Raw genomic sequence first — 16,551 nt, 5'->3', positions numbered from 1 at the left:
TCAGCGCGTTGATTGGCGCATGCCCATATTTGAGTTTCCAACTGCTTCGTGGCTTGTATTTCGCGTTCTTTTGCTCTCATTTAAAGTACTCTATAACATCGTGGGGCTTTTCGTACTCCATAAATTACAGAAACAAGCCATTCACGTTATTAGCACTGCTTCCTTTCAATCACCATCATTGCTGTTCTTCCAGTAACTTCAGATCCTGCCTGTAACTCAACTTTATCACTACAGCCTTGGTATTCGGTTTCGTCGAAATTCTTCATCGTAAACTGTACTAGACATCTTTCTGCGTCACTTAATCACTAGTACAAATGTTATGCATTTTTTGAGCCAAAACATTCCTTTCTTCCTAACATTCTAAACAAGTACGGCAAACAGAAAAAGCAATTTTTATCTATATTACTTTATAATTCCTTCCCTTCAACTGAAAAACCGAATAATTCCACAAGCTCGAAACTTTACGAGAAACTACCTGCTTGAAGTCAAATCTTTCATTTACCGCAACATGTAGGTAAGTGTTTAGGATTGTAGCTTGTTGTTTACACTTCCGTTGACCTCAATATGTGTCGAATATTGTTGTTGTAGCTATGGTTTTGTGTAGTTTATGATTACCGCTATATAGTAATGTTCAGTACTATATTAAGGTACACGTTTTTGTTGCAATGTCGGTCGTAATCTTTATTTTGTGTATTTCAAATGGAAGACCGGCGAGCGGCTTCCGTCTTGGTACCTTTTTTGGTACTACAAACCAGCTGTAACCAAGCATATATTACCACAAAAACAATATTACCACAAAAAAACACAGGGAAACATTTCAATCTGATTGCATATGATAACACGTGAACACTTGAAAAACAAAACACTTGAGTAATAAAGGCCCAGTATTGAGGTTTTGCTTTTAGTGCCTTAAGAATTAAAACGCTTTTCCTTAAAAGGGAGAAAGTTTTACAAATGTAACGCGGAAAACTGGCACAGGTCAGAATCAATTTTGCAACGGTATAGTGTTATAAAACTTACCACGCGACGGAAAATTTGGCACAGCAGAAACGTACAGACTTAAAAATATTAGATAATTATACAACTCTTCCACAAAGACAACCAAATTAATCAGTTTGATTGTTTCAATAAACGATGATAAATGCAGTTGCTTTTAGGGTATTAATCCGGAACGGAGACTCCCTTAAAGAACAAAGGTATTTGATATATTTCTGATGCAAATACTGCCCACATCACCTAACGCTCAGATTACGTTCATCCCTCGATTGTAGTGCCGATTAGGACAATGGAACTTTCACACGCTCTTTCTCAAACAACGAAGAGCTGAGCTTTTATTTTTTTATTTTGCCAAAGGAAGGCTACATGTCTGTCAAGTGTACATGGGTTTTCCGTAGGGTGTACAGAACACATTTCGGAAGCGCCTAGCACACGTGCTTTGTTATTACACAAAGCAATAACACCCAGAATGACAGTTATTTAAATCGTGGTGCCACAGGTTAGCGTTGCGGTTTTCCCATAGAGCTCTCCACCGTCTTCTTCTTCATTGTACGCGCAGACAGAGAACGAGCATTCATCGAGCTGCGGCGGTAGGTCTGGTGAAGAAAAAACAAAATTATGAATAGTGGCAAACATTTTGGAAAAAAATAATTAGGCACTGAAATTTTTACGTTCATCAATGGTACATTTTTACAGAGCATGGAGTTTGTAACTCAGGAACCAAGGTTTTGCTCTCCTGTCGTGAAGAAATTGTTCAACTGGAGGAGTACGTTTTCGCGCTAGCACTCATGCGATGAAGATGATTGCTACAGGCTTCCCTTGTAAACGAGGTTATGCAAAATTCATTGGTGAAGATGGTCTTTACTGGCAGCACTTCAAAACTCAGGCTAGGAGAAAAGTCAACGCGCCTAGATACCTTGTACATTTTTGCTCTTCCAGCTATTTAAATTCTGTGCTAGTATTCCTCTAAACATTGCCTAAAATGTCCTACAAAAGCAACGGCACTACAACGGCGATTCAACGCTCATGTCACATCCAACGCTGCACTGCGCTAAAACTTTACAGTTATGCCTAGTGTTGCATTCGACCTTCTTCTGCTGGCACTAGGCTGGTCCTTTTTTGATCACTTCACTTGCTCTGAGCATCGCTACTGCTCCACCACGTGACCATACCTGGGCAAAACGGCTGCATCGAATGCACCCAATCGCTAAGCGCCATTGGCCACCTGTACGTACGCTTCAGAGCAAGCAAAGCACGTGACTAGTCGAGTGTTTACGGCACCTCGCAAGCGCTTCGTCCCTGAGTCTCACAATCTGCGGTGCACCGCCTGGGGTGCCTGTGCACGGCCTTCAACGCAAGCGAAAGGGTGAACCCAATAATCCGGCTTCATACAGCTGCACAGCGGGCTGCGAAATCTAAAGAACAGGCAAAAAAACGTAACACTGTGTTCATAGTATTTGCGGTCGCTCGTTAAGAATACGTTGATTAGTGTAAAGCGAACCAATTTCCCCTGTTTGTTAGCCCTACATCCAAGCCAACATTCAAAGCCCAGTGTGTAAGTGAAATCAACGTTCCCTTTATTTTATGTGAGAATAATGCTTTGTGGCGTAAGATGTCTCCGTAATATTTTCAGCAGCAAGCAGTAATGGCCTACTGTTTCGGCAATTAGGTTACGTAGGTTATAAAAACGTGATTCATTCATAGGGGTCATTTGGACTACTTCGGCATCGTTAATGGGTGCACATATATGAATACCCAGTCCTTTTTTTTCTGTTACAGCAGAGAAACGGCACCGGCGGCCAGCCTTGCAGGCCAGTGCCTTAGCTCCTCACGCATCAAAGTTCAACCGGTATCTTGCAGATGTGAAAATATATTTTGTATTTTAACAGTTTTATCAAATTTTACAAATTGAAGTCACAGGTGCAACTGGTTGTTGTAGGTCCCAATTGCGATGTTCCTAGATATTTGTTTTAACCTGTTTTTGAGAGCCCTACTGTGGGTAGCCATAATATTCAGAATATTCTGTGATGAACTGACTTGAGTACAACGCGGCTATTATGATTAAGAAGCAGAGTACTTACATCCAACGCTGAACAGCCACAGATTCTAAGAAACGTAAACAAACCACTGGGCCCAAATCCTGGCCCTCGATTATCAAAATGCCAAAGCTGCGCAAAAACAGTAAATGGTTTAAGGACCGCCACTAATTTCTAGTATGACCCTTAGTTTTGTGGTGCAGTGTTGCTGCGCTTTGTTTTACTGTGGTGAAGCTAAGGAAACACGCGTAATTTTCGCGATTTTGTTAATCCAAGAAACGCTTGTTGCACAGCAAAGCTGCTACATGCTCAGTAGTATTTTCTAACGTTAGAAACATCTCAGAATGTTATTCATTGCTGAAGCATAATGACGACTAAGTAATAGAGCTCAACTTTAGGCTGAGGAGCCGCTCTTTATATTTATTGCTCTGTTTTTTATCGGTAAAGGTAATAGTAAACGAGCAAAATAAAGCTCGTTTACCATTCTTGCATATTGCTCAGTAGATTATCTTACAAACGGTTTTTACTCTAGTGTAAACTTTTGCCACTAGCTTGTCAAACCCATTAACCCACAATTTTTACTGCTCTAATTGCCGAGAATTGCAACATTCCCGGCGCTTTTTCGGCTGGCTGCTATTTCTCTAGAATGAGACTGCGCCTTGCAATAATAGATTTTTTGGGTAAATCACGACGAGATTGATTTGCCTTTCCTTATACCAAGTTTAATTCACAAATAAGGATGACAGGCCCTTGGTTGGCTCCATTTCATCTGGGACAGGAATACCATTACTAGGTGCTGTAGGTCCTTTCGCAGTGCCTGGAAGCAGCCCGAAAGCGGTAGCTATCGCCAAAAAAAAATTGCAGCATCTCCACGCCATGGATGATGGCGAGGGTGTCGAGTACGGGTACTCGAAATGACATACAAGTTGCGCCAATAGTGACATCCCATTTGCGCCCCGACCGTCATTCTATTTGACACGTGAGTTCCACCTTCATTATTCCTAAAATGAAACTGCAACACACCGCTCAAATCGAATGTGGCTTTATTTTCGATTGATGGTGGTGTGCGCGGATGGAGGCGGTCGGGCATTGGGAGGTCCTAAGGTACTCCGCACCGTTACAGGCGAGCGCGTAAGCCGTTTGACTCTCGGGTACTAACTCACGGTCGTAGCCCGATGGGTCAGACGAGTGACACTAACTCTGTCTGGTCTACCAGACACAGGCGCGAATCCTGCCGGTGCCTGTGTGATTTTTTGCCATTGTAAATGCTACGCGCACGAATGCGGACCGACATTGTGTGGTCCTAAAGTACTCTACACCCAAAAAGGGCGGCACTGCGTGCTTCGCTCGTCACAGAAGATATAACCTTTTAGATAACGCTTTGTTGTGTTGCAGTTTTTTTATGTGACTAATAACAGCATTACGGCTGTAAATGATAAAATGCCGACCTAAACCCGCCTGACGGTTCTACTAACAGCAGTGGAGCGTGCAGACAATCACTAAACCGGGAAAGAGCAAGAATCCCTCGTCAGTTTTCTAATTACAAGATTGGGCATGAAACAGTAAATGTAGGCTGAAATTGCTTGTGATCGCCTGTTAGAGGTAGTGGACGCGATTTCTGGCATTCACTTTTGAAAAGATAAAAAAAATCGAAAGTGAAAAAGGTGTTTCGGTACCACTCAGGAATGTGTTCTAGCTTTGCAATCGCTGGCTGACCGTCACGTTCTCTAACCAATGAGCCCTTCTGAATCTCTGGAGAAAACCGCAAACTTTATCAATATACCCAAACCTGTTATATAAGGCATTCTTCGCACGGTGTAAAATTTAGTGAAAGATTGTTCGGGAGATGGCGACCTCTTTTTGTAAAAAGTTATGGCTTATGCCTGATTTAGCCTCAGGTGTGTCGCGTGCCGCATTATAACGACGGGATCGTACTTCAAGCGTAATTCAGCACCCGCCTGCGGTCACTGTGTTCCCCTCTCTCAGCAAACCAAGGAGGAGTAACGGGTCACGAACGATTAGGTTTAGCATTGAAGCAAGTTTTTGCCGTCACACGAGGTCCTACTGAGGCATAAGAGTTATATTTTCAGCCTTAGCCAATATTCGAGACCCTAGCTTTTTGCCTAATGCTTGTACTGGGTACCCAAACTTAGTATAACCCGCCGCGGTAGCTCAGTGGCTAAGGCGTTGCGCTGCTGAGCACGAGGTCGCGGTTTCGATTCCCGGACGCGGCGGCCGCTTTTCTGATGGTGGCGCAAAGCAAAAACACCCGTTTTTACGAGATTACGGTGCACGTTAAAGATCCCCAGTTGGTCGAAATTCATCCGGAGCCCTCCACTACGGCGCGCCTCATCACCGCCCTCCATCACGGCGCGTTAAACCCTACAACCAATCAATCAATCTAACTTTGTATAGTGTTCTTAGACTCCCCCCCCCCCAAAAAAAAAGAGTCAACGGCACAAGTTTTAGCTGTACTTCATCCTATGCGTTTAAGTCACAATAACACCGTGTTGCCGTACTCTTAACAAAACATTGTGAGATACCAGGCACACAACTGATGTAGGCTGCAGCGGTCTCGTGAGATTGTCCACTGTTGAGTATAAAAATGATTTCTGACATTGCATTTAATGAGAAGGAGGGTAGCGTTCTCACCGGGTATTGTGAGAAAGCACTGAAACGTTGTGGCAGCCATGATGGGGCCATTTTCACACTGCCATGAAACCAGGTAGCCCGTGAGTGGCCCGGCGGGCTCAATCGGTGGCTGCCACTCGAAGGTTACTGTCGAATTGTCAACCGGGCTCACCTGCAGGTCAAACGGCTCACTCGGCTCTAGAAAGAAAGAGGGGAAGTACAGTGATCAAAGAAAATCATTAGGATAAGAATACTAAAACCAGAAACTATTTTCTGGTTGGCTGTTACACGGTATGACGTCGCTTGTAATTAGCCCTTCTCTGTTGATAAAGATAAATATCACCCCCTTACAGTGAATGCCAATCTTCGGTTGCTTGTGTTTCTAGCGTTTCCAATCCCCTGTAGTTCAACTGTAGAAATATGAAAGAATATTCGAAAACTGATACCCAGCAAACGCCTGTAAGGCATGTTTAATACAAAACATGTACCTACAACTAAAAATTCGAAGAAATATATCCTAACTCCCAAATAAAATGTTTTACAAGGGCCCTTCTAACGAAGGAACTTTTTTCTGGATAGTCAGGCAAGCTGTATACAAGGTGATCGAAGTTAGGTCGACAGGTATTTTTAAAATGACACGCTTAGGTGTAAGTGAAAACCACCACTACATTGAGGTTATGAGACAAGGGGGACACACAGTGAGGTGGTAGCTATTGATGTCGGTGGCTTAATTAACTAAAATTGAATAATTAACCTTTAGCGGTTGCAGTAAACAGGTATGTTTGTATGCAAAAGATAGAGGCAATCATGTTTCGACGCATTTACAAATGGCAGATTTCTAGCGCATCGGTACTCCTAGATATCGAACTGAGAAGTTTAATTGCCGTTCGCAATATTACGCCTGAAAGACAGTGAACACCGGCGCAATGCTCCTCCCCTTTGTGACGCGCCTGCTGTGTATGGCGTTTAGTTCGACAACGGGGTGGAGGCATAGGAAAAAGTTATAACTAGCACCCTTTCAGTCTTGGCTGGCGTTATCGCAATCTGCAGCACTGGAAACGGCTATCGAAACAGAACAAAGGGGAGGAGCTTTGCACCGGTCGTCACTGTCTGGCATGCGGAATCATGCGAACGGCAAGTAAACTTCGCATTCGAAATGTCGGAGTACGGATGGGCTAAAAGAATTCTGCCAAATGAAACTGAATGGAGGCATTGTTGCCTCTAACTTTCCAATACAAGCTTGCCTGCTTATTTCAGCCAAGAAAAAGTAATTATTCAATGGTAGTAATTAAGTGACCAACATCATTAATTAGCACCGCATCCTGTTTCCCTCTGGCCGCTAAACGTACCTGTAGAGGTGGTCTTCACATATTATTACACGCCTAATTTAAAAAAAAAAAAAACCTGCCGACTTAACTTTGATCACCCTGTACGATTGATGTGTGTAAAACGGTTCCTATTTGTCCCATGTGTTTTTGTACAATTGTCAAAATAACTACATAAAATTAAGAATCAAGCACTGGCAAAGTCAAAAAATATTTTTCTCAACAAATGATTCTTAGAAGGTTCTCTAATAGTGAGTGTGTTTTTTTATAAAGAATGTGATGTGCCTTCCACATATCTCTTAGAACGGAAGGAATACCACTGCGCAACCTTTGCGTAAGGGTTTCCCTTATGTATTGCGGAAACATTATCCAGAAAGTGAGTGTTTGGCAAGTTTTACTGAAGGATATAAAAAGGGCTTCTTTTCTCAATCATCGTTCACGAGCATGATATGTTCACCGCCGCTCTAAACCTTGTTTCCATCGAGAAGCCGTGCTGTGTTCGTTCATAACATTTCCATACAGGGCGCAGTGCGGCTGCCGCAGTGAATGCATTTTTATAGAGGTACGTTACGTTTACAAGAGAGCATTACAACGTCGCTTTATCTGAACTTCATTACATTCGACCGATATTTGTGTGTGCCATTGTACAAGGTTTTAAGTGGTCGGAATTAAGTGCTCGTATGGCAAAGATACGTTACAGATTGGTTTTCAGGGCGGGAGAGCAAAATGTAGGGCCCACATACAGACATCTAGCGGCTACAGAAACGCTACTTTTGGGCACTGCTTGCCACGAATCGGACCACGTTTTTTAAATCTGTGACTAACAATTCGGTTGTGTTTTAACAAGTATTAGTAAATGCGAAAGGAGCAACTGAATCTGATAAGTAGGAATTATAAAATTTCCGTGAGCTTTCTCGCAATTCTCAAAATTACTAAAATAACTAGTTTGAATTTGCATAAAGTGGAATCACTAAGCTCACATGCCAAATTGTTTCGTTGTGTGCACTTCTGTCGCGCAGTGGTGTACCCCGAGCTAGCACATCAGGATGGCTAGGTTCCGCTGTGTCGCCCTTGGAAAGAAGCTCCTCTCTGTTTTCTTTCCCCCGGCGCACGGTCGGACTGCAGCTGCGCCATCGTCCGCCGCTCCAGCTCGGTCTTGGCCGACGCTACTGCTGCGTTCGGGACGCCACCCCCGCGAATTCCAGGTAACGGCTTGAATAATCTCTGGTTTCGTCTTTGGAGATTCACGTGTGTGAATTCAAGTGACGTTGCATGGTGAATTTTAGTGGGTTTCTTTTAAAGCTTTGCCTTCCAACCACCTTCACACTGTGGATTGGAGCCATTTTTTTCACACAGTGGATTGGAGCCATTTTTTTTCTGGTGTACTCAGGATAAAAAGTCGTCTATGTGGATTTCGGCTTACGTGAAAAATCACCAGCTGGTTTAGTTATTTTACCGGCATGATATATACGGTGCGGGCCATACCACAGCCCTAAGTAACTTTTGTGTATGAAACAAACCAACATTTTTGGTAGGTGGGTTTCTACGGGGAATAAAAAAGATAGCGCCCACCACGTGGTTGTGAATTACTTCGCGCCGCCTTGCCACATATCTCATTTTCCCTCTTTTTGGGCTGCCTTTGGCCACTTAATAACCAAAACACCCAAGCGTGGACTTTTCCGTAGACATCCCTTCCTTTGTATGACCTTTCACAATAGAACTTGTCATCAATGCGAAGGCAGCGAGCGCTGCGCTGCCTGGTATAATCGTCAGTGTTTCAAGAGACATAGAGCGGACAAGTTCCGTTTTTTAACGTATCCGAATATGGTAATAGCCGTATAATCTTACGATATCCTTCGAACTTCATGCAAGAACCTCCATCCCCCAACTTGCAGGTACTACGTTTTTTTTTGTTTCGCAAAAGAAAAACAGCACTACAGTAGATGGCCCATGCGGAAAGGCAGGCCCTGCCCGCGCTGTCCCATTGGCCCAACGCTCATCCTTACTGCTTATTCTGATGTTTGGTCTCTTTCAGCCCAGCTTTGTTTTGGAATGCTCCCTGTTCCTGACTAGTTTAACCTGCTACTTTGATGCTCCCGCTACATGTTCCAAAGGAGAGGGTGGAGTTTAAGAGCGCCTTCTCAAAAGAGATTATATTGTGATTCACGCGTCGAATCACCTTTCCAGTTTGAAATCGCGTAATCTGTAATAAAATTCCGCAACTTAATAGACGGAACGACGGTGGTGGTCAGTCGGAACACAGACAAATTCACGGTTACGGACACTTCCGTACTAGCAGCTTTCTCGAAATGCAATCCATTGATCACAGCAATAGGCAGCCACTGAGCGTTACAGAAGCTTACTTTTAAAACATATTTGGGGTTTTGGCTCACACCGTTGAGAAGGACATTGCTACAGAGTTATCCCAGGTGGTCTAGGAATCAAATTCACAGGAAAAATATAGGTGGTCGCTGTAGTATTTCTAATATGCAATAGCATACAAAAAAAGTACACCGGTGGTATTTAAACGTGTCCCCTCTTTATGTATGGAGGTGACTCGCCCGTACGAAGGCCTGTCTCAGAGTTTCTCGTTAAGGGAGTTACAAATTTAGAAGAGAAGATTGAGATTCCAGCAAAAACAGTTAAAAGGAAGAAAGTGTCTTCCATTGCCTAGAACAACGCAATCGTTGGATAAAAAAGTAGGTGCAAAATCACCACTTCCGTACCTGTTTTCCGTTGTATCTTCCTTATTTCTTACTGTTGCCTTTATAATGGCACAGGTTTTGTTGCGAAAAAGGAGAACTTTGAATGAACCACAATCTATTTCAGTCGTTGTCGTCGCTCTTAACTACGAGGTACTTTTCCGCCTTCCTTATTATTTGACTCACCAAACCAATTCGCGTACATGTTAAGGTGGTGACTTAGTAGACGTCAAACTGACCCGAGACAAAATAAGTTCACCCGAACCCGAACCGTAACCGCAACGCTATTTTTTGTTCTGTTCGACACACTGAAATATATTGATAATTACTAGCGCAAGGTATGAAATAATGTTGAGGATATGTAAAACACGCACATTCAGTAACTTATCGTAAAACAGAACATATTTCTCTATCATTTTACAGGGGAGTATCTCAGCAGCTTGTCCTTGAATGTGGCAAAAATCACATTTTGATCATTTATATATTTTATGTTTTTATACCTTCCTATAGCAGGTCTTTCCCCGTGCAGGGGGGTGTCGCTGAAAGCACCTATATCAGCGTTAATATCTGTGGGTATTTTATTCTACGGTTTTACTCTTTATGCGCTCCTCAGCGTGAGTGTTTAAATTTTTCTGTTCTAGAAACTCGCTGGTGCCCTTACAAACGATGACCACCACGGTTTAATTGTGCACGGGACTCATAAGCTAAAAGTATTCATTAATGTATTTTAATTGCTTAAGTATTCGGCCACTTCGTTACATGAGTGACTCCTGCTACGTACTGGAACAGGATAAACGCCTTTTTAATAGCAGACCTCTTTAGGCAGAGCTTTGTTCGTTCGCCACACAAACTCCGACCATAAAAAAACGTGGTTAGGAAGCTCTGGGTGATCAAACCCCACAAAACCACGAAACCGGCAACTCCACGATACCGGCAACCAAAGCACTGGGCCACCCGAATTGTTTGAGAGGCACGTGGTTAGCCGGGCGGTGAACAATAACATGTGCAGCCAATTGGAAAGAACTCTCTCCCGATGGAACTCTTCCCGTTTCCGGAATCCAACCCATGTCCCTCGCGTTAGGAAACTCCTGTCTATCAGATTGAGCTAGCATCAAATACAGGGCGCACGAAATTTTCTTTTGGTTAGAAGCGCAAGCGTTCGCTTCGGACTTAGCCGTGAGTTCCAGTGCATGCTAACGCCGTAGACCGGAAAAAACGATCCGGGCATGCCGGTCTCGGAGACATTTGAGCGACTACTTTGGAAATAAATGTCAGGTGAATAGCCAGGTCTCCAACAAAGGGAGAGGGGCCGCCAGCCCGGCTCATTCTCCGGCCTGATAGCACTTGCGCAAGCTGTACCAATGTTTCTTTTAGTCTTTATTTTACACCCCACAATCTGCGAAATTGAGTTGACATTTTTATGGAAGAATCGTGTCGGCGGTGCTTTGTTTTCTTTGGTTGTACCTCACTCAGTAGAGGCACGTTATCTATTAGCCAATATTTAGTGATATTTAAGGAATATGGTATTTGTATATTTCAGAACAGTTAAGTGAGAACACCGTATTTTCCGCGATCCGAATCATTTAACAATACCGTTTCAATAGCATATATTTTCAAACACACCTAGTGCGATATGTGATCTCTGGAAAGCAGGCGCGCAATAAAGCTCCTGCTTAGGAAATACGTAGCCTCCACACAGGATCCTTTTTGGTTTCGTTGGTTACCCCTTAAAACTACAACTTTCTTTTACAACCTACACTTTTTTGTGAAGTAGCTACAACAAGCGATATCTATGCTGAAGTTCCGCGCTTCTGCTGGTATATGTAAGCCGCCGTTACCTGAGATCCCAGTGGTGACATCAACAGTTGTCGCCTCACCACACCCGTGGTAGTTACAACCTCTGAGGGAGAGAATGTAAGTTTGGTATGGGCTTAGTCCCGATATCTTGACGAAGCCAGCTATCAGAGATGAGTTCCAGCCGTGCAGCACGACTAGGTCACAGGTGGAGGATGTCTTGCAGTTGATGAAGCTGCTCCCGTTCGTGGCGACCTAGAAGGAAAAATTGAAGCACCATCAGCCGGCAACACATTATAGGAGTGTAAGAACTATTGTATGTTTTGAGTGCCCCCCGACACCGTAATATGCGTATGAATGAGTGGTTTCTTGGGCGAGTTGGTCATTCATCGTGTAAGTAAGCGCAAAACGGACAAGGACGAACGAAGTGAACGGAACACGGCGCTCTCTGTCTTCTGTCTTCTGTCTCTGTCTTCTCTGCTCCCAACAAACTGTCGAAGTTAATGAACAGAGTCAATGGAAAAGAAAAAAAGAAAAGCAAGTGCGCAACGCAGCATCGGGACCTGTTCGTGAATTGCTCAGTAGGCACAGTTTATTCTATTCCTCTACCGTGTGGCAGGCAGTACGTCGGACAGTCGGGTCGTTGCTTAAACGATCGGCTTAGAGAACACAGGAATAATGTAGATAAGATTAAAGGACATCTGGGCATACACTGCAGAGACTGTAGAAATTGTGAGTGCAAGCCATTTTTTGATAAGACTAGAGTTGTAGCTTGTCACGAGGATCAGTTGACACGAGCGATCATCGAGGCCCACCAGATAGTTTCCTTAAAAGACAACTGCGTTAGCACAGCTTCTTTAGCATTGACAAAGAAAGAACTTCAATACTTATCAAATCATTAGAATTTACCGTGCAAAAGTGCATTTGTAACGCGACCTTTGAAATGTCATCCTTCACTTTTTTGTTTTTTTGTACTTGCTTGTGCTCCTCCCCCTTTCCTCCTTTCTTTCTTTAGCTGTGTATCTTCCGGTATAAAATCGGACATCATAGTGAAAATAAAATGAGTTGATAGAGCGCCGTGTCCCATTCACTTCGTTCGTCCTTGTCCATTTTGCGCTTACTTACACGATGCGTATGAACCTTATCTTCGTGTAGTAAAACGGCTTTTTTGTTGGAACTTCCCCTTAGTTTAACGCTCCCACTATTTTGGTATGAAGCCCGTGCCACACGAATTTATTCTTTTCAGCACGACCTGCTTTGGTTGCCTAGCGTGTGCGACAGCTGCAATTAAATTCCCCTTCTCCCCTGACATCAAACTCCCATATTACGCCTCCGCATCACCCCACTACGGCAGCTTTGCCACACGATTGCTCAGGCCGCGTGCGGAACGAGATACCCAAGGTTTTTACCTTTTATGCAAACACATAATTCATGGCAAAGACATAATTCTCAAAGTATCTACAAGTACTCGTCTCTCAAAGGTTATTCAAACATTATTTCTGTTCGACAAGATTTTGTGTGTTGCGGAAGTCCATACCATAACATTGGTTTATGGAAGAGTACTGCCTGCTCTCCTTAGGATCACCTTGGCCATTTAAATTCTTGCATTCAGAAGACATGACCGTGGAATAATAATATTTTACCGTCACATTTTTTGCGCCTCAGACGATGACTGTTCGAAAATTACAAAGTAAAGTCATTGTTATTACCTTCGCCTCAATTGCAGTACCATTGCCAATCGCACAGTTGTTAGTACCTAAACAGTATTACATAAAAGTTAAAAAAATGTTTGACGTGAGTGCTGAACGCAGTAAACAAACATTCTACCTCCAAGAATAAATCAGATCGACAAACCTACATAATATAATGCCACGGTAACCATCGAAAAGTGTTAATTTGCCTCAATAAATTGGCGCCTACATGACCGTTGCAGTGCTTGTACGTGAGTGCAATTACGCAGTGAGGAGTGTGCTTTTGTAGCCTTCTGCGCATTGAAAATTTTTTACAGCTTCTTTGTTTGGAAGCTTGCGTCCTTCCCGTGTAGTTGAGGCTCAATCAAAAAAGCAATTGCGGAGTTTCGGAACATGGTATTTTTGCGGGAAGCATGCTGTGTAGGCGAGAATCACACCATATGAGGATAAATTTGTTCAGCCGGACTTATAGCCGCCTAGGTTGTTTTTACCTCAAGGCTAGAAAGTTGAACGCTGTGATCCCTTGTGGGGGACAGAATAGTCACCAAACCATTATTTGCTAGCTTTCCCACTTAAAGCGCCTCTTATGCAACTCCCTCTGTGCACGCACGACGGGAACGTCTCCCATGCATATCACTCGCACCGGGTTCTTTCAGTCTGGAAGCAACATCAATGAAGCGGCTCCTATACCCGCGCCAACAGTAGCGGAGTCTTGACGAATACTTTCGACGAAAGTCACAGGTTGGCCTTTTTTGAGCTTACTTCGCAACTTGCATGAGGTTTCCGAGAGCGTTTCGTCTCCTGAGGTAACCTCTCTCCGCCCTAGGTGGTGCCCAACTCCACGGGAATTGATCTACGAGTCCTAAATTCAGTCAGGGCTAGATGTCAATTAGATGGCGGTACGTCGATTGGCATAAATCAAGTTAAGTTGAAGTTCATTCCTCAAAAGTAAACGGTTAGAAAGAATTTTACAGACAAGGGTCCCGAAGTCAGCGACTGCACTGGGAGCCTCGATGGTGAAGTAGACGACAAATGTTTCAGAAGCAGCAGTGGAAGCAAAAACAAGTACAATAAAACATTAGTGAAGGAAATAAATAAGCAAAAACATGTTGTGAATGGTTTTCATGTAGCTTTTAATAAATATTGTAAGAAGCCCACAGTAAAACAACAAATAAGTCAGTGCAGGGAGGCGCGGAGTAGGCCTCCGTTTAAGTGGCAGAACCGCAGACCGAAATATGTTTTGACGAACTACTTAGAAATATTTATGACCAGAGATGGCTTGCCAGACTGTTACGGTATCTCAACATGAAAAGCGTAGGAACACATTGGGGAAAAGGAATCAGAACGCTTAGGACAACGCATGGGAAACCTGGAAGCACAGGGAAAACACACAACACAATAAAATGAAGGGGAAGAATCAGAAAAAAACGATTTGGGAAAAAAAGAATGAACACAAAAAGTGCGCAGATATCTACATAATCGTGAAGCGGGAGATACGATGGAAAAGTTCTTCCAAAATACCAAAGGGAGAGCATTGCTTTTTGAAACACGGGCGCGTTGCTTGCGAACAACAACGATTATCCGCAAGCATGCACAGGGAAAGCTGTGCGCAGGTTGCTGCAGGGAGCCAGAAACCATGCGACATATTGTGACGCAGTGCTAAGGTATCTGTCCAGTCCTAAGAGAGGGAGACACCTAGCCTCCGCAACCCGCAACCCCTCGGCTTTAATATTAACGGAAAAATGAATTGGACAGCAGTAAAGGTTAGTAGAAGAAGGTTAGAATGATGGCGGGAAAAGAGCAGGGAAGAAGCTAGGAACAATTGAGAACTAAGACATCAGACTAGCACAACAATACAATAAAAGTTTTTAATTGCGCGATAATTGTACAGTCGTCTTACGACTAAAGGCTCTGTGCAATGCCACCACGTTACTAAAGGGAAGCCGCTAAGCATCAACATAATATATCGCCACCATTCAACTGGTGAGTCGAACGATTTCGATGGCGGGAAAGCTGTTAATTCCTCACTAGCACGGATGTATTTTCGTATATTCAGTCGTACATATAGGCACAGGGCGCTAATCATTGATTGCAACATCCTGCCACTCATTATCTGTGTACCTGGGGAACGAACACACTGCAATCTGTACTCGGATGGCCTGTTTACGCAGCATGGACAGGTCAGCTGCGAAAAAAAACTAATGTGAATAAATACCCAATTGTTGCGCACAGCTTTCGGCCTAGTTAGCATAGACGAAGGTGGCCTGGCTACTTCTTTTAACACGGAAGTGTTTTATGCCGGGGTCCAGCAAGATCTCACGACGTCATATCCGTCACGGAAATTACATTGCCGAAAAACGTCGACTGACGTGGCAGAGCCGGGATTCGAACCATGAACTCTTTCGCCGCAACAGGAGGTACAAAATGCGCTCCCGACTGCACTACGAACACTTTTTTTCTTTATTGCATATTAAGAAACAGTCACGTGACTCTCTCTGATGATCGTCTACAACACGTCAGTGTCGGTTTAAAACCCGCTCACCAAACTTTGGTAGGCGAAAACTATCATAAACATCGAAAGAAGACAATTCCTTCAAAATGGGTAACCACGCAAGCTCAGTGCACTGCATAACAATTACTTCCTTCAGCCTACTGACTTTTTGAGCAAAGTACTTGCTGACAGTCTTGGTGTCAACATCACAGTGGCGCACCACCACACGACTCAGCCAGATGGCGTGTCGGCCGGAAAGCATTATCAGGTCATACGGCACACTGTCATCTTTGCCTACTGGAATGAAGCAGATTCCATTTGGTGTCACAGGCAAGTCTTTTTTCAGGGTACGCTGATGGACGCCCGCCCCCCCCCCCCCCCCCCAAAAAAAAAAAAAAAGATGGCATCCCATCGGTGTAAGAAAACGTGGTCTATTGTTTCGGGTTTCTTACACGAAAAAAATTCTGTTGTCCATGGCACAAACAACCATTTTTCCGCCATTCATGTTTGAATAGAGGAGGTCCCGAATTAAGCTTAAAAAGAACGTTTTAATACATGCTGGGACTGCAATCTTTTTGACGCGACAAAGTATATGTTGCCCTGGCCCAATGTGGTACACAGTTCGTACAGCGGTACTGGAAAAAGAATATCTCCTGGATCTTCTGACAGACGTTTTCCCGAAACACATGAAAGGTATTCAAGAGAAAACCTTACAGAGAGGAATCTCAAAGATTCAACAGTTTCCTTCAGGTTTCCTTTTCCTTTCAACGTGTAAGTTGAAAGTTTCCTTTCAACGTGTAACGTCCATCAACACTAGAAACAGCAAACTGCGGAAGTGAACCCGCCAAAACACATTGCATAAATGCGCGGAGAAAGGCATCACTC

General features: G+C 43.6%; 1 protein-coding gene across 1 annotated transcript in view; it reads right to left on the bottom strand.

The window, feature by feature from the left end:
• Window positions 1-1,304: 1,304 nt before the first annotated feature.
• The window catches only part of LOC144138911 (uncharacterized), an 85,045-nt gene continuing 69,798 nt past the window's right edge, over window positions 1,305-16,551 (bottom strand). The window contains exons 13-15 of the mRNA XM_077671429.1: window positions 11,529-11,739; window positions 5,685-5,861; window positions 1,305-1,592 (exon numbers count right to left, since the gene is read on the bottom strand). Of these exons, the coding sequence (XP_077527555.1) occupies window positions 1,477-1,592; window positions 5,685-5,861; window positions 11,529-11,739 (504 nt within the window). The 3' untranslated portion in view covers window positions 1,305-1,476. The remainder of the gene's footprint in view (window positions 1,593-5,684; window positions 5,862-11,528; window positions 11,740-16,551) is intronic.

This window comes from Haemaphysalis longicornis, unplaced genomic scaffold (genome assembly GCF_048455015.1).
Source record: "Haemaphysalis longicornis isolate Haplotype H1 unplaced genomic scaffold, Haemaphysalis longicornis Haplotype H1 scaffold_5, whole genome shotgun sequence".
NCBI classification, from domain to species: Eukaryota; Metazoa; Arthropoda; class Arachnida; order Ixodida; family Ixodidae; genus Haemaphysalis; species Haemaphysalis longicornis.
This window is presented reverse-complemented; position numbering and strand designations above follow the sequence as displayed.